This window comes from Poecilia formosa, unplaced genomic scaffold (genome assembly GCF_000485575.1).
Source record: "Poecilia formosa unplaced genomic scaffold, Poecilia_formosa-5.1.2 Scaffold9, whole genome shotgun sequence".
Lineage (NCBI taxonomy): Eukaryota > Metazoa > Chordata > Actinopteri > Cyprinodontiformes > Poeciliidae > Poecilia > Poecilia formosa.
Genome location: NW_006799948.1, coordinates 4,647,644 through 4,666,960, shown reverse-complemented (window position 1 = coordinate 4,666,960; position 19,317 = coordinate 4,647,644). Strand labels below are relative to the sequence as shown.

General features: G+C 38.4%; 1 protein-coding gene across 8 annotated transcripts in view; it reads right to left on the bottom strand.

The window, feature by feature from the left end:
* The window catches only part of grm8a (glutamate receptor, metabotropic 8a), a 255,278-nt gene that overhangs the window by 73,842 nt on the left and 162,119 nt on the right, over nt 1-19,317 (bottom strand). For all 8 annotated transcript variants that reach the window (XM_016664539.1, XM_016664552.1, XM_016664554.1 and 5 more), the window contains 2 exons: nt 1,100-1,235; nt 403-557 (listed from right to left, as the gene is read on the bottom strand). In XM_016664539.1, coding sequence (XP_016520025.1) covers nt 403-557; nt 1,100-1,235 — 291 coding nt within the window. The remainder of the gene's footprint in view (nt 1-402; nt 558-1,099; nt 1,236-19,317) is intronic.

The following is a 19,317-nucleotide window of genomic DNA, read 5'->3' as shown; positions in this document are numbered from 1 at the left end:
AAAGAACATTAGATGATATTCATAGCAAACACATGAAGAAAAAGTGGGATTAAATCTGCTGCCTTAGAGACATTTTAACTTCATGTTGCAAAAAGTTACAGCTTTGCACAGCATCCATAGCTGGATTTTTGGTTATATTGCTATTTATTTGCATTTTTATTAAATATTTTTTAAATGTTTGTGCCAAACTATTTCATCCTCTATTCTTTAATATATTAAAGGCCAACATATTTAAGAAAAGTCTTTGATTATTTAAGTTACCAAATCTCTTCTAAGGCTTTTGTTACAATTTCACCCTCCAGGGATTTCCGACGAGAAGCAGTTGAGGCCAGATGTATGACGTTGCACCGATCCACCTTTTATGATTTTTCAGAACTTGACACGTGCAAATTAAACTCTTACCATCCACAGACACTCGTTTGGGTAGGATGGTGATGGCTCCCTCGGCAACCATCTCTTGGCCAGTCACTGGAGAGCTCTTGGACCCCCAGCTGTCTGATCCAACCCACAAGAAGTGACCAGTCTGGTTGCTTCTTTTAGCAGCATCAAGAACTCGCCTATTAAAAGAAGATGACAATTAAAATTATGGCTTGTACTGCAGTCCTAACGCTGCTGATAGTGTTATGCGGTGTAAAAGGAGGAAGACAATCGTCTCCCTACTTAATAAATGTGACATGGCGAGGTTAAATACGTCAATCTAACCCAATCGCAGTCATGTGAAAGTCCTTGTTCCTTCTATTTTGACTGATGCAACAGTTGTTCTGTGTCTTTAAATTATAAGTGTTTATCTTGTATGGCTTGAGACATTTCATTTTGGCCACTTTTCCAAAAAACAAAAAACAAAAACAAAACCAGATTTGTGAAAAGCAAAACAAAAGTTCAAAACTTGGGGAATTTTGAAAAGAATCTCTCAGAAACCTGCCTAGTGTGTTCCTTGGTCTTCATGATGCAGCTTGTTCACTAATGTTCTCCAACAAACCTATGGCACCTTCACAGACAATCTGCACTTAATGTTAAAATGTGGAACGGATATTTTTCCAAGACCCTGTAATTAACGGCTTTGTAAAAAGGTGCATAGATAAAATTGCGAAGTACAAACCGTATGTCGTCTTCATTGGCAAACATGATGATGGCCCTGGCATTGGAGGTCTCCATTAGTCGCCTGATGATCTTATCAAACTCCCCCACTCTTGGCTCCCTTGGGATCTTTAAAGACTGGGCAATACACACACCACCTAGGTAAAAAAAAAACAACAACACAAAATCCACTTTTCACTTTACAATCACCAGATTCTGCTCTTCGTTCCACACTTGTCGGTCAATCCTGTCTGGACGCATCATGCAGTTTGTTAGTTCTAAACTTGGTTGAAAGCCCTCATTGTCGACGTCTCAACAGTGGATGGTTAGAATGGCAGGAGGTGCAGAAAGCAGAAAAAGCAATGAAGGTATCGCAGTACTGACAGAAGGAAAAGGAGCGGAGACTCACAAAAATCAGCTTCAAACCAATAAATGTAAGCCACTGTTTGCATGGGGGCGGGGGACAGGAATCAGTCGTCAATAAAGGTGAAACATACAAGAGTTCGCATCGTGATTCCTGTCCTCCTTGGAGCAAACACATCTGGAAAAATCTCTGCCAATGCCAAACTGATGATCAGCTCATTTGCATTTTGCTCAGTGTAATTATTTTATTCACAATGTGCAGCATTACTTTGCTAGTTTGTTAATTTTCCCTGTCCTTTTTTGCCTCGGTTTCAGACGCACGCCTCCATGCGAACACACACACACACACACACACACACACACACACACACACACACACACACACACACACACACACACACACACCAGTCCAACACTAATCCAGACTTTATATGTTAAAGCTTCAAACCTTGTAATTGGCTTTGCTGAATTACACTGTTAGCTCCAATCAAAGAAAGGAGAAGGAATTGTTTTCCACAGAAGACAAAATGCATTTGTCTTCATGTTCCTTTTATTTTGTCGTCTTGCCTCCCTGTGTGAGTGCAGAAAGCGAGGGTGACTGATATCTCCCTGCCTGTTCCAGCCCATTTATCGAACATCTGTACAGTCTGTCGCTTTCACTATATCGCAATCCTTAATCAACATACAGTCACATTGATACCCAGGCAGGCACACACACCAGAGTGCATGACTGCTAAAACAAATTCTCATTAGCCTCAAATTAAAAGCCTCTCAAGGCTAATTACAAAAGTGACAAAAGCTGCACAGACGCCCCATCATCCAACCCCTCCCATAAACACCAAACGCCCAACCCAACATGAGGCTCAACTCGGAATGAAAAAGCATCTCTGTATTTTCTAAGTAGATCGTCTCGATGGAGCGTTTCACTCAGGCAGAACAGGGATTTGAACGTCTAAAGGTGGTTTTGACATTTTTTCCCTTAAAAAAAACACCTTAAACCTTAAATCGTGTCTTGGCATGACTTAGTCTCTGTCAACAAATATCCTCATTTGATGAAGCCATGCTTTTAAGTAAAAATTGCTTTTGCCGTTACTATTGTGTTTTTCCCAGAAATTATGAGAATTCGGACCCACTAGCTACTGGCTTCATGGTTCTTCAAGTCTATTTTTCAAATTCTTGCAATGAGTGTTTGTGTGACATGATACATTATTAAGGCAACGTTTACAGAGTAATGCACTGAAAGTCATTTTGAATCCAACAATGATTTCAGAATTCACTTTTAGAAAATCGCAAAAAATACTATTATATTTTATCTTTATTGAGATTATATTGGTTGTTGTTTAACTATAAATCTTTGAGTCTCTAAAAAAATATTCCTCCACAAATAAAACTTGTTATAAAATAGGTTACATCATATTTCAACATTTATTTATAACCATTTTTAACAATGGCAGCTTTGCATGAAAAACATCTGAATATAAGTGATCAAATAATTATTTTGTGTTATCAACCCCAGCAGCCATCTGAAGTGAGTTTGTTCGAACAAACCCACACACACACACACACACACACACACACACACACACACACACACACACACAAGTTTCAGGTCAACTTTGCCAGAGAGCAGCTTCTTAAATCTGAATGTCAGCTACTCATAAAAGATGCTAAGCATCACAGGATTGGAACAAAATTAAAAATATGGAGAACAAGAATCAGTCATTTTTTTTAAGGTTGCTTGTGGGTGGTGAAAAGCTGTTACCAATCAAAAAAAGATGCATGCATTTAATTTTCCATGATATATTTTTTAGCACAGCATTGGTTTAAAATGTTAAGTTTGTGTACACAGTGTAATCGGAATCTTTTTGTTTCCCCCTCCCAAGCCTAACTCTTCCCCATATGAAGAACGATGGCCAAAGGCATGAGATATTCCAATAACGCGAGCAGTAAATACACTATTTGTCAGCCAGCATGCTGTCATTGGATTAAATCTCAATCAGTCATATTTAGAGCAATCAATTAGAGACACTGGCTGAATCGATTTTTAGTTTTAACCCAAAGCAGTAGTTGTCTTCTCAATAAATGAAGGCTCATGCTGTGGCTGATTGTGCACAAATTGAATAATTTATTATCGGTTGATGGCATAACATCACACGCTGGGCAAACTAATGTGAGCTTATTCAAAATTCCTCTTCATTTACTTCAAATAAAGCTGTTATTGCAGGATAAATCAGCTTTGCTGAAAAATCCCCATTCGCGATGCGCTTATATTTAAAGGGCTGAATAAAAATTCGATGTTCACTTGACACGAAGGGAATGAGCTGCCCGGCGGGTCACCAGCAGCCTCCATGAAGGGGTCGGCTTAAGGTAAAAAGAAAGCTGCGGCTGGTTGAGGTCGCCTTGTTTCCTGACTTCACAAATTACTTTTTGAAAAATGCACCAGTTCTACAAATACTAAGAAAAAAAAAATATCCACAGCTTCTAACCTATGTTAACAGACTTAATCATTCCTGCTTCTTATTTCTAAGTTAGAAACATTTTTAAAGCACATGCTAAATGTTTCTAAATAGACCAGATAGTAATAGCGAGACTTTTCTTTTTTTTTTTTTTCTACCGTTGCTTATAATTGCAACATCAAAATTTGGTCCGTGCGGTGGAATGTAGAATACTAAATAAGCAAAGGCAATACGCAGAATGGGCTACAAAGTTGCACCATTGTGAAGAAGAAGGGAAATATCACAGTTTTAAAAATTAATCACAAATACAAACTGTAAAAATGTGGTTTATTACACTTCATTCCAACAGATAAAGCAAAATTTAATCCAGTGCCTTCAACAGAGTTCTAAAAAAAAAAAAAAAAAAAAGTTAATTAAAGAATACAATCCCAATCAATGACAGTCTAAATAGGAGGACAGTGGTGCTCTAGTGGAGGTGGGTCCAAAATTGATGCTCCTGCATCATAAAAGAGGCAATCATATTTAATGACTGCCCCCTGCACAGAGTCATAATCTTTCACGATTCCTCTTCTTCTAAAATAAGACTCGACTTTACAAGCTGTAAAGATAAACATGCTAAGTGTGTTCAACACCTCTCCAAACGAAATCCTTGTAGTTGGCAATTAAAGGCATTCTGCCTTCAGATTGAATTCTCTCTCTTGGAGGACGTGAAACTCTGCTGTCTCAGCGTTTAATTAATCTGCCTTCCTCCCACGCACTCTTCTCTCGGCAACATTTCATCTCTAACCCAACGGAGACAAACACAATGGGGGAAGGGGAAAAAAAACAAAAAACAGCGCAGGAAGGGTTTATTTTCCCTCCATTTTATTCTCGCTTTCAGTTTATCAAGTTTCTTAGAAATCCCTGCGGTCTTTGAGGAATGCTAATAAAGAAGTGACTACGCGACTGTAGATCATGATCAGACCATTTTTAGAACATTATGTCCAAGTTTCCCCATCAGTTGCAGGATGGCAACGAACATCAGCGGATGTCCAATGGATGTCAGCAGCAGATGCTTGAACATTTAACGCGAGACATAGTGGGGAAAGTAGGTACTGAACACATCGTTTCTTGGATACCTGATGTGGGTGTTGCTACAACATCCACATCAGTGGTTGCTAAAAACCCAAAGCAATCCACACCTCCAAAACAATACAAACAAGACTCTGTGACTTGCTTAGAGTTTCAAAAAGAGATATAATTAGCAGATATAGATTGTGTTTTTTTATGAAAATAATTTGTCTATTAGGTTCCACAGTTTGTCAAAATTCATGTTATTTAATTTCTTAACAAGACATCATATCGACCCGATAGGCTTTCTGTCTAAAATCCTAATCACCCTATTAAACATCATTCTCGGGGGTTTGTTTTTTTTTTTTTTTTTTACCGGAGCCGCTTCTGTCGATGACTTTATGAATTGGAAAAAAAATAAGGATGTATTTTGCAACAGCAACATAGTCAATACCCATTTATGAGTCTTCAGTTATGCTAGATTTTTTTGCAACTCTGGCAGCACATTAATGCAAGAAAGCGGGTTGATGACGTTCCATTGGCTTCATGCACTCATTTTCGTTTTCAAAGCTTTACAGATTTTTTTTATGGGGTGCTGCGCTGCTCCTTTGCATTGTGCAGGCGACTGCTGTTGTCGTGTATGTGGATTTATTACCTTTTATCGTCTGCTTATCTATTTTTGTGTGCTTTTTTTTTTTTTTAGCTGCAACTCCTGCATTTTAAAGCTGGTTTCTCGCTCCTGTTGGCCACTTGTACCAATATAACTTTTCATCATCTGTGAAGAACCTCTAATAAAAGCTGCATAAGTACCACACACCCTCACCGTTACATCCACATATTTTGCAATGCATTTAATGCTGGCGTTAGCGCTTGAGCACACGGAGATGCTAATGTGGCCCCCCTGCCGAGTGAGATGGGAAATAATGGTATTGTTAAATCTACATGTCTTTATGCCGACGGAACAAGTTTTTTTTTTTGTTTTATTTATGTTTTTTACAGTGTGAAATAAGACCTTGTAACTCCAAGAACAAAAGCAGGTTGAATTCAGAGTCTCTGCCTTTAATGATTCCTCCTTTCACAATGCAGCATTGTCTCCGTCTGATTATGCCAAGTGTGTCTCTGCTACTAAGAGACCCGAACTCAATGTCAATTATTAATCTTAGCACAATATTCGGTGTCGTTGGACTACACACGAGGGTTTATGTGCCCGACAAATCCACACGGTGGGAAATTAATTTCTCCCTCCGGCTTAGCGAGCGTTCCTCCGTTAAAAGCCTTCCCCTGCATTCACCCTCTCACGAATACCTGCCAGTGATTTGTTACTAAGATAATTTTCATGGAGCCCCAAATATCGCGACACTCACTTTTTCTCTCCAAACCTCATTAGCGCATGCTTTAAAATTAAAGCTGCCCTCTGCTTCTCCGTGCTTTTGTTCACGGCTCGCGGCGCAGCAGCACGGGCCCTTTGAAGTCGCCGACTTAAGCTCGTGTGTATTCATGTGTTGGCCTCCAACACATGCTTGTGTGAGCTCCATGCTCGCCAGTAAGCATTGGACTATGTATGCAATTGACTGAACTCCACCAGCTATACTGGCTTTTTAGCCTGTATTTTAGATTAAAAGGTGTGATTAATGTTCAGATTTTTGGGGGGTTTTTCTGACCTACTCCAAAGTAAAGCTTCTCTGTGGGCATGCTAATGAATCATTCATAGCACCCACAAAACAGCTGTCCCAAGAAAATTTACATCCTCCCATTAAAATATGCCTTAAAGGATGCACGTCTTGGAGTGTCAAATTTAGCTGGAAAATTTAGGACAGCTCTAACCTGCACCCTTTAAAAAATTGTTGCACAGTCCCGAAGCGAGCCTGGGGTAGAGAAGCTTTCTCCAGCGAATAATGGCGCTCAGCCTGGAACCGCTTATAATTTGCTGATAATAAGACACACAGAGGTGCATTAGAAAAAGGAACAGCAACGGTCTCGGTTTGCAGGAAGGGTAACGCGAGCTAAAGCCACGAGAACGCGGGAAACATGCACACAAAGTCGATTTCAAGTAGAAACAGAAACGCCAGATTACGTCTGATGGCGGAAACCGCATATCTGTATCGGTTCACACGTTGAAGTTAATTGCTTCAGGTGACGCTCAGTCCAACTAGTTTAAAACACCTACATACTGTAGAAACCTGGATCTTATTCCAAGTCCATCATACGTCTAATTCAATATGACAAAAATATTTTATAAAGATACAGCGATTGGATTTCTCCTTCACTCTGCTTTTGTATTATTGTCTGTATTGTCTTTTCGGTTTAATATATAATTGAATTTAACTGTAGCAGACACAAGAGGAGGGGGTAACACCCAGGTCACAAAGGGGAGCTGTGGTTTCAAACATGAAGTTTGATAACGGCAGCATTCAGCTTCTATGCACCACAAATCTGGAACAAACCTCCTGAAAACTGCAAAGAAGCTGAAACACCGAGTTCCTTTAAGTCCAGACTTAAAACAAACCTGTTTAGAATTTATTTTGAAACATTGATGGACATTCTGATGTGTAATAATGCCTCCAGACAAAACATTTCAATTGTTGGCTGTGCAATCTAAGACTCTGTAGTTTAGTATTTTTATGATGTAAAGCACCTTGTTGCCGAAAAGTGCTATACAAATAAAGTTGATTGGTTGGTTGATAATTGAATGCATGTGTCCTCATTGCTTTCACAGCAATGTTACTTTAATTCAACAACAAAAACATGAACTCGTTATGGGAAGAGAAGTGATTCTGTCAACAATAATTGCATGGATTGCTCATTTAAAGTAGCTTCTTCTAGGATTGGGGGAAAAAATAGTTCACAATCTTGTGCAAAGTAGTAAAGCTGGTCAGAACAAGAGCAAAAAGTAATGGATGCTGCCAGAATTGCAGTTTTTTTCCATAAACAGAAATTTCCCTCTTCTGTGAAATATAGGCAGGTTACAATGCCACATAGTGTTTTAAATATCTTGGTAGGATGCTGGTCTATTAGGTCTCCATCCAACAACTCTCAGACAGCATTTCTTCCTACTCCTCACTTGTCAAATATTCATAAATCTGTGTTTATTCACTCAAATTCAAGCAGGAGATTTCTCTATCACTGCTTGTCTCTTGGGTGAACATTTTGCTATGCAGTCGTAGCAGAGCGTGATGTTCCTAGGTTTTCCCTGGTGCTCACTTTTTTTTTTTTTAACTTTTGTCTCCATATTTCTTGATTTAGGACATAAAAATGAAGAAGATTATAGTGCGAGCAACAAGCCCAATCACTTAAAATGTGAGTGGTTGATGCTGCAATAGCCTTATTCACTGTGTTTAGATGATGGTTTGTCAAAGCTCTCAGGTTTTTGCTCAGCTTTTTAAGGTATACCCCAGTTAAATTACAGTCGCTCGTCTCACTCCACTTTCCTCTTAGAAATTATTTTATTGAGATGCCATTTTCAGAAAAATGGCAGGTTACTCTTCGCTCAAACTTGAATGGTTTACTTTTTTGTGTTTTTTTGTGTTTGTTTTTTAAACTGGTAACATGACAATGTAGTAACTGCTATTTCCAAATCATTACAAACATGTGTATTTATACAAAAAACTGCTTTCTGTTACCTATAAATATTTAAAAGTGGAATACTCAATAGACAACCCAACAAAACTGGACTTCTTTAAGAACAGAATAAAGACAATGTCGCATTGCTGACCAAACATGAGGCCAGCGTCTCCAGCTCAACTTCTCAGACTAGTTTATTCGCATTGAAAGTGCCTTCTCCGCAAGCCCGGTCCCCTGGGTAAAACAGAAACAACCAATATAAATCAAGTAGAAGCACAATTATTTTAATTACCAACATATTTACTGTCCATATTAAATCTTGAAAAGCCATCTTAAGATCTTTGTTTGCTCAGGTCTGGGTCATAATGGAGGGTCTCTCTCACTGGGAGTATAGACGTTTAAGCTACTAATGTAAAATAAGACGTAAAAAAAAACCTGGTTTCTCCATCTTCGATCATAAATAAAGAACAATGTGCAGATTTTTTTTTTTAAAACCACGATATGTAAAGACAGCATTTTAACTTCTGACTTTGCCTACCCACCTTACAGAAAGAGTGTGTGTGCGTGCGCGTGTCTGTGTGTGTGTGTGCATGGAGGAGCGGCAGGTCTGTTCTCTCCACAGGAGTCTGGCAGTCTAGCTGAAGTCAGCACTTTGGACTGAGACAGGTACTGCAAGAAGTGCTGTGCATGTGTCAGATGTGCAGACGGAAATAGAACCTTTCTGAATGGGACGTTTCTCTACATTTTAAAAATATCTCCAAAAATAGGAAGTGCACACATGGATGGTTGAGTTAACCGCTATAATAACTCCAGAATACAGCAACATCTCTGCAGTTTCTTTTTCTATATATATATATATATATACACCTTTTGGAGTAGCTACAAAGTGAACAAATGATATGGATAGAGAAAGCAAGTGAAATCACAAAAGGCCTTCTGCAGTACTTGCATCTGTAATATCTTGCAAAGCATAGGCATGCGTTTCATTTTTTATAATCTTGGATTCAATCCATTGGCTTAAAAAAAAGTATTTATCTGTATTTATGGCCGTCATACATCCACAAATCTTAGACCAAGACAAAGTAGTGCATAATCATGGAGTGGACAGAAGAGGAATTGAGATAAACAAATAAAAATCTGCCACTCAGAAAGTCACTGGATTTTAAATCTATGCTCTGAATAGACTGAATAGGACAGACTAGCATATAAATTAGCTTTAATCTCAACCATTTCACTGTAATTCTGTTTAGGATTGTTATTCTGTTGAATATACCTCTCCCAAAGTCTTAAAGCCTCACAGGTAGGATGTACAACACGTTGTCAAAATACTATAAAAAAAAAAGAAACATTTTTGTGTGTAAAAATACTATTCTAGTGGACATATTAGGTGCATTATAGTGTCACACAAGAAACAGAGGGGGAAATTAAATTCATCACAACTGATATCAAAGCAGTATTTAAAAGTATTAGCACAACCGCAAGTTTGTTTTTTTCCTCAACCCCAGTCAAACAGTGTTTCACACAGAATTGTCCTTAATTTCGCCTCAATTCATCTTCCCATCAACAATGAGCAGCTTTACCCGTCTTCGACAGAGAAAAACATCCCCACAGCATGATACTCCCACCAGCTGGAAAGCTGCGTTTATGGAGAGATTAAATTACAAACAGACTATTACATTGAGGTGACTGCTTTATTTTTTTTTTTAGTTATTTATTTGGTTCCTTTTGCTTCCAATTGAAAATGATCCAACTCTGTCTATCGCATAAAATCCCACAAATTACAAAAAGGTTTTTAACCGCAAGAACAATACAAAGAAGCACATGATTGGGGAATGCTGGTCTTACATTGCAGATGTGGTTAAGGCTAAAACTACTATTTCGTTTCAAGACTTTTTTTTCTTGCCCTCTGCTGCATATGAACAGAGACATCTCAAACCCAAATGTAATCTCTGCGTGCACAGAAACTTCTAAGCAAATGTTTTTTTGTTTTTTTTTTTGGTTTCTTTTGGCAAACTGCTTACTATGAGTGCTGCTCTGACACTTGACGATCAAACCAGGGACTGCGTCTCGTCCAGCAGGAAACAAGTCTGTCTGCACTGACTCATCTGACCTCCTGGCACCTGTCACACATTGCCAGTACGTCCAATCAATCAGATCAATCCCCTACTGGCTTCCTGCTGGGCGCAGGGAGGAATGAGCGAGATGCGCGCGCGAGCTAAAATATGGCAAGGGACAAGCACGCAGAGCTGGGAGATGAGAACCAGGACAGATGGACCGATAAGGGAAAAACAGAGATGAATCAGAAGATGGGGAGGAGGAAATGGAAAGGGATGGGAAGATGAAAAGATGTATAAGGGAAGGCAGGAGACAGATAAGCAAAGGATGATTGGATGTCAGACCACAGATAAAAAGCACAAGGTCATCGTTGAGCTCCGAGATCACAATGTGGGAACATGCCTACTCCTGTGTTGGGCACACTCCATTTCCGAGTATCAGTCCCTTCCTTCAACTTCACTGATGCAACATTTTCCATCCTTCGGCTCAAAGAATAACTTTTTTTTTTTTCCCGTGGCAACCACCTCTTTCCCTCCTACACGGACTATTCTAGAGTAATCAGACTTCCAATTACAGCAGTGCCCTCAGACTGGGGTTGTGTTGCGTCTGTGTGCATGCCGTTCAGTGTGTGTGCGCCTGTGAGTAAATATGTGTTGGTTTCTCTGCAGCAGAAGTAAAAAAAAAAAAAAAAAGAAAAGCTCCCAACAAAACAGAATCAGATTCCTGCTGATGTCCGCTCCTCCCCAAATAGAAAGCCCCGCTGTTTACAAGCCCAGGCCTTTTCTGGGGATCAAGCATTTCCACAAAGAGGCACAGACTCACACAGATTCAAATAAAGAGTATAAACACAAGTCTTTTCTTCTCCGTCGCGGACTAATTTTACGAAGAAAGACTGATCGAACAAAAGCACAAAATTTACAGGAAGGTGTGACCAGCTAATGTGCTGGTTTGGTCCACTAATGTGGTTGTTGCTGAAGAAAAATACAACACAAGTAGTTTTGTGTTTCTAAAACTAATAACCTCACATACTGCAAGTCCATTTGTTGCGGGTGAGACGTCGGTGATTTGTAGAACCATGCGAGTTTCTTTTGGGTAGTCCTTGGAAGTAGTAGTAGCTTTCGGAAGTTCTCACAGTTTGTCTCATTAATGCAAGAATAAGGAAACTGTTGATTTCAGATTCATGAATATTTTTTAGAAAATGGTTTAAAGACTCCTTTATTTTGTGTTAAAAATAAACCGTACTCGCGTCACGTGTTGTGATTTTTTTTTTTCTTCATCAGACAGCTGATTAAACATAGTGCTAACCTGTTGACTGTATCAGTATCAGTGAAAAATAAAGACATTTTCCACAGAAAGTGTCTCGGCTTCAACTCGGTGCTTACGTGTTAGTTCTGCTGTCTCCCTATCGCTTCAAACAAAAAATTTACAAACTGTAAATTTCTTTCATACAAGCAGTATTTCAGAAGAGCTTATGTTTTATGAGCAATAATATAACTTATTGTTAATTAGATGTTAACAGATTACCTTTTTTTTTTTTCCTGGTAACGAACTGCCACGAAGTATAAACCTGATATTTATGTTTGTGTTGAATGTCCGTTTTATAACATATTTAGCATCAATGCAAAAAAAAAAAAAAAAAAAAGAAACGGCATGCTCAATCACTTCCATTAGGTTCTTGACTAGGAAAAATAAATAAACAAATGAAATCCCAAATGCGTTGCTTTGCCCAGTCTTTGGGGGTGGTTCTGGCTCCAACACTGAGGAACCGTTTGGCCTCCTTTGTTGACGCTTGTTGCTGTGATCCGAGGCGTTTTTTTCTCACACGCGTCGGCCCATTCGGTCTCCTGCTTCCAGTTTTTCTTCTGATGACAGTTTAAGTGCCAATAAGTTTTGCGATTTACGTAGCGGAAAATGTTAATGAAGCTAGATCAAGTGCCTTCCCTTTCCCCTCTGAATATTTATTTATTTTTTTGCCATTTTTATTCATTTCATGACACAAAAAGTAACGGCACCACAGACCTAAACGTTTCAAATCAATAAATGATTGCTGAAATGGTTCAACATTTGTCTTTCACATAAACAGAAACCTAAGAGAAAAACATGTCATTACTGTGACAGACTTTGTCACAGGAAGCAACTTCGACTCAACTGCTTTTCTTATTTAACCAATGTTAGCCAAATAGTTATGTGAAAAGCTTAAACTTCTCTCTACAACTGAACGCGTTTAGCAGGCCTTGAACTCACTAAATCACATTAGCGATGCTGCAAGTTGATTTCAACATTCAGTAAGTTGCATCTGCATCGCCTTCAACAATGCAGAGCGTTTGTGATTTGAAGCCCAGGCTTTTGGTTCTCAGATCTGTTTGCCCGGCAGATGCAGAGCGCCTCCTCACACATCTCTCCGATTCACAGAAGTCAGTTCACATTTATTGTTGTATTTGATCACTCTAGTGTGACTAAGTCTCTATGATCCAATAAAACTTATAGCACATGTATAAAGAACAATCAGATCTAATACTGCATCGTCCAAAGCCACATGTGCTCCGCTTTGACATTGGCTGTTATGAGACTATATTAGTCGTGTCATGATTACAGATTTAGTACAAATGTACAATTTATATCCTTGATTAAAGTGTCAAAGTTTCATGTAGCATAAGTCATTTAAATATCTTAACACATTGAAATTGTAAGTTAGATAATTTCTTCGTTTGTTTGAAAGCTAAATGTTAAATGAGTTATATACATTTCTCAAATAAAGCTTCAGTGGTGACAGGCTGCATAAACGTGACGAAGGGAGAATACAAAACTCTAGATTTTCTCCTAAAATAGTGGCAATATCCATAATAAATTAGGTAGTTACAAGCAAATACCCAACATTTCCAGCTGAAACAAAGCAACTTAAGATGAAAAAAAACTCAGTTACATTAAGATGCCATGAGTTTAATGGCGTTTTATTTTCCAAAGTGCTTCTGCCACTAATAGGCTAAAGTTAAATTTATTGTAATTAAGTCACATACGCTTGCATAATCAGCATTTTTTTTTGTAAAATGAAGTAGGGCAAAAAAAAACAAACAAAAAAAACACGTTTCTGCCTCTAAAGTTTTGTCTGTAAACAAATGCAAGTGTACGAAAGTTTAAAATACAAATAATTAAAATAAATACTTATTGTGAGGCTGTGGGTTCCTGATACTGTAAGAGTATTGAGACATGTTGATTTAAGAATATTAGCTTTAGCTAGCCTACATGCAGAACCAAACCTTTGTTGCACGTGGAATTGGTTTGCTAGAACTTGAACTGACATGCAAGATTACATTTGTTTTGTCTATCGCAATAGACAAAGTGATAGTGTGTTGATAAAGATTTGTCAGGCGTAGCTGTGCATTAAAATAAACGTTTGCCCACAAATTAACTTGTATTTCCAAATCAGTAAACACAGGATGATGCTCTGCACATTTTATGTCTATTTCCTGTTGCACTCCTACATGTTTAGAAGATGGGGCAATTTAGCTGCAAAAGTTGTGTTTTTGATGATTAATTTAGAAAGCAGGGGGGCATTTTCTCCCCCCGCCCCAAAAGACAACTTGTGCATCTTGAAATTAATTGAAGATTTAGGGCAATTAGAAGGAAAACGTACTTAAGGTTCAAAAAATAGTTTTCTGCTTCATATAAAATTTAGCAGCGTCTTAAATCCCACGTTAGGCATGAAATCTAACTTCAGTATCAGAACGTTTTCTGTACAGCTTTAGTTGTAAACTAATAAGCAGTCCGCTTAAAAGAAACACAAGCTGCTACTTTCGTTTCAAATGTACTTTATGCAGCTCCTAATGAAGCATGAACACCTCATTAGGTAAAAACATTTCTATTAGGTAAATCATTTCATGGGCAAAATTGATTCTAGTAGTTCCTACAAAGACGCCAGGCAGTGACAGGTTTTTTCAATCAAACCCAGCAGCAGGAATCCCTCCAATTAGTTACTCAGGATACAAACCCTAAAAGAAACAAAGCTCGCAGCAGTTCGGCTTTAGAACGCAGACAAATGCGGTTTATAAATCTTTACCTCAGCCAAATCATCAAGATGTTCAATGAGAGGAAAATATATATTTTTTCTCCCCTCCTAATGTTGTGCAGCAGAATTTAAATCAATCTATTTATAGGTGACAATTACGGTTTTAACAAAATACAAAACTCTCACTTGCAGCAGCGGTTCATCTGCAAGTCAACATGGCACAAAAAAAAAAGTGCAGCCACCCAAACGAGCCAAACCATAAAAACTTCAGCCGCTAATTTGTTTGCTTAAGAATCTGCTGTGGCACACGATATATAGATGGCATTATGGCTTTTTGAATAGCAGTGGCCACACGGGCTTATTGCCGCTGATAGCATCTGCGTGGGAAACAAGACGCCTGAAAGGCAAGAAGAAGAATGAGCTCTGCTCTACTCGAATACATTATAGGCAGCGCATATGCCTGGGATTATCTATGCGCATGCCTCTAAGTGTGTTTCCTTCATTCAACAGGGACTTTTTTCCATCTAATGCTGGGAAAGGCCAATGTGTGATGCTTACAAATTTGCCTGCAGTTAGGCATTATGGAGGCAATATATTTTATTATGAATCTAATTTAACTGTTGGCTGGTTTTTGAATTGAAAAGAACCTGTACAGAAAACCGACCTTGAAGAAATTTTTTTTTTTTATGTGGATATTCAGTTTTAAACTCATGATCACAAAGGACCAGAGTAAAACATAGGGAATGGTTTTACAGTGAGTGGTTACTAAACTCTTAACGTTAACGAAATCGTTAAACTTCATCAAGATTAAGGAGGAATTTTTGTCAAACGAAAGTCTGTTGAACATGATTTGTTGGTCCTCAACTGGAATTAGATGAAGCCGTCTTTCATCTTCAAGGCTTTGTTTACAGCAATACAGGCATTTTCCAGTTTGGTCTTGGTGGAGGAAGGAGTTAGACTAAAGGTAATGTCGTAGCTCGTACCAATTCCTCAACATTACAGTTTTCGCTTGTGGATCCTGAATCAGAATACCAAAATCATTAGTAAAAGCTATGAAAATGAGCATCCTCTGTAGATGGCTGAACTTTGCCAGAGAGTTGAAGTAAGGAACAATTTGAGCATGTCTCCTTGGTGCCTCTCTTTAGTGGATTTCTAGGGAAACAGACTGAAGTAAAGTCAGAACTAGTTGGAGATTCTGTTTATATCTTCGGACCAGGGAATGCCTTGGGATTCTCAAAAGTAAGCTGGGGATTATCGCTGAGATGACGCATGTCTGGGTTTGACTCCTAGACCAGTTAAAGCCAATCTTGGATAAGCAGCAGACTGTGGATTGACTGATCCGCAACTCTGCGGCGGCATAGACCTTTCATTGGACCAGACCCTTGAGTTTCTACTTCAAGTGCTCCAAAACATTTAGTTAATATCCCTGTAAATTTAAGCTGATTTTGTTGAGACAACTGATGGCAAATGGGATACCTGCCCCCTTAATTTCATCAGTTGGTGCCTGATGTGCAGCAGATCGTGGTCTTAACATCACTTTGGGGAAACGGATAATAAGTCTCATTGGAGAGTTGAGTCAGACTGATTAGACGAAAGACAATACAACTGTTTTGCAAGTTAACTTGCTCTCTGCCTCTAATATACACGGTGGAAACTTTGCACAGCTGGCTCCCTTAAATATCAAATCTCAGCAGCTTGGACACGTTTTCTATTCCTCTTTAATTAAATTAAGGCATATGTACATTAAGTTTCCTTAAGCTGAAAATTAAACAAAAAACTTTAAGTGATGCAATTGGAATATTGAAAACACAAGCTAGTGCTGTTCAAAATAACTAACATTCGGCACACCATCATAAATTTTACTTCATCACCGCATCTTAAAAATGTAATATTCTTTATTAATTAATGCACACTCTGTCATAATGACAGTGAAATGCATTTGGGAGGCAAGAGCCTTTCTTTTCATTGTGTTGGATAAAGGGGTATTTTGGTGTCAAAGTGACATTTTACAGAAACCTGCTGAGGTTTTTCTCTCGACAACAAGTGTTTGATATTTCGGTGACTTGACCTGAGCTTGACTTCACTTTAGCAGACTGAGAGGTTCAGCGGGGGGAGAGGGGTCGCAGGGAACCTGCAGCAGAGTGATTTTCGTGCTGAGGATTAGAGTTATTTGTGGTTGTACCGTTAACCTCTTCAGACCATTTCGCAAAGAGCAAGAAAAGGCAGAGGGACGACAGCGTACAGTGTTTTCTCTAAATTCAAACTATGACCACTTCATTTTACGTCACCCCCGCTGCAGCAAATTTGAAATCGCTACAATTAAAGGATGTTCAAAATGTTTATATTAAAGAACAGTGTAGAATGCATTTCCCTGTACCGCAACAGGTAGAGAACCAACAGGCCACGAAGGTGTGAAGTGTATCGGGTGCAATTAGCAATGGCTAATTGGGCTAAACAAAATTATCTACAAATGTCTGTAGTCATTTTAAATAACACGGTAAAAAAAAAACAAGCATTGTGATATTGGGATAGCAACATTAACCAACCAAAAAACAGATAAGTAGACTTGGTACGAGAGAATCTGTCCAGATATTCTCAGTATTTTTTCAGTTTTGCCGTCATCGCTTCTTCCCACACGCTGGATTGCGTTCCATTGCTCCCTCATGAGTTTTTTCCTTTTTTCCTTTAAGCAGCGTGGTGCTCATCCTCATGCTTAATTATTTCACCCCCAGAGCAATCAGTTTCTCGCAGAGAATCTTCCACCTCTCTCAGCTCTTTCTCCACTTGAATCTTCTCTTAGTTTTCTCTACTAATGTCAGCTTGTATATAAAATTCTTTGTTTTCTTTTGAGTTTATATATATATATATATATATATATATTATTTTTGAGAACGCCTTAATTTGTGCCTGAGGCATTGTTGTGAGCTAAATTTTTCTCAGGATTTTGCCTCCAGGTTGCCTCTTTGCCAAGTCATATTCACACACTGCAATTTCATCCCCAACCTAATTATATGTCATAACCATAAAAAGCATTTTGTACCCATGTACTTAACACTGGTATAATTCTCTTGGTAGTCGTTTTATTTTAATCTCAAGCTCTGAAAAGATAATGGAGCACACTGTTGAAGTCCTGTTCAGTGTTTGCCACAAGTCGTTTTGAGATTGACCAAATGTGGCAGAAGATGCTTTGGCAAAAAACTGGACACATTTCCCTACATGCAACACTATATGTGTGAGAGGTAAACAAAAGCAAAGAAAAGGATATCATTGCAACATATCTTGGCATTTGTTTGATTTTGCTTCGAGTGCTTAATAAAATGTCATTTGATTAAAGTGCTTGCACGGCAGAGCAAAAGCTGTGGCAAAACAGAAAAAAAGGACAGAAACAAAATGCAGGAAAAGGTTAGAGAGACAGAGTCTGTTGGCATTTACTAAGTACTTAATAAGGTGAATGTGTCACAGACAAACAGGGACAGAGGACATAAATACACCCCGGCTGAATAATCAAAAGCACACAAGTACATCCCCTGTCCAACGGATCCTACAAACACCGAGGTCGTTACACGACAGGAAGCACACACAGCCGCCAGAATCGCACTGACACAAACACTTTTCACTTTCAGCATCTGCCAGTTGGGTGTGTTAGCTGAAGAATAAAATGGCCAGTGATGGCCTTACGGTTCAGTAAGGAGAGAAGTTAAAATGAACTGACTGAACCCTGACAAGATAGTGCTGGCAGTTCACGGAGAAGAGAGGTCTGCCAGAGCTAACCTAATATTTTATGTCATGTGTCGCTTTATTTCCTGTGAATGGGAGTAATGTCATATGGCTGGGTTTAAGCGTGGAAAATGACTTGATTTGTAGTTTTACTATTAAGTGTCATTTACCATGCGTACATGTAAAACGGCGTTTTGACAACGAAAAGTCAGTACTCCAGAAGTAATCTGAAATCTGAAAAACAGGCACAAACTCCTTGTTTAGTAACAAACGATGAACTGAAGCACATTGGCAAATACATAATAAATATAATCTATTGTGAGAAGCTTGTGGAAGGACAATACAGCGCGTTTACATCTAATGACACAAAGTTACAGTCGGTCATTTCAGGACTAGGTTAGAGACGTCATCAGCAGACCAGTAAATGATTATTAACCGCTTATGGTTTCTTTACTACTTTAAAAAAAAAAAAATGCTTTAAAGCGAACAGCTACAGTTTGGCAGCGTATACGGAAAAGGTAGACAGAGCCATCTGCTCTGATCATTAAGCATGAAATGCTTTTAAGCATAATGTCCAGCTAATTAAAACAACATCACAAAATGCTATAAAGGCAATGACATTAAGATACATCCTTTTAAATTGAGAAAAACAATGCTTGTACAAATATTGCTCCAAGGCCAACATCTGTTGCCAATCATTAATGTTGAAATAGCGACCATCCATAAAGAGCAGAGTTGCAGTAAAGCGTATCTTATATTTCTAAGACAGCCTTTTGTGACTGAACTTAAAGCTAATCTAAGTTATTTTAACAGGCCTTAACCTAAAATTGATTAGTCTCATTATCCTTTGAAAAATCACTTTGATGGGACATAATTTTCCTTAATCATTGTGCTATTTTATATTAAAAAGAAAGCACAGAATTTGTATTTTGTTTCACAAAGCAATCAGACCAATTATATGTAACTGAGGACTGTTCATTATTAATCACATCAATCATTTACTGACTAATCAGCAATTAAAAAAAATAAGAA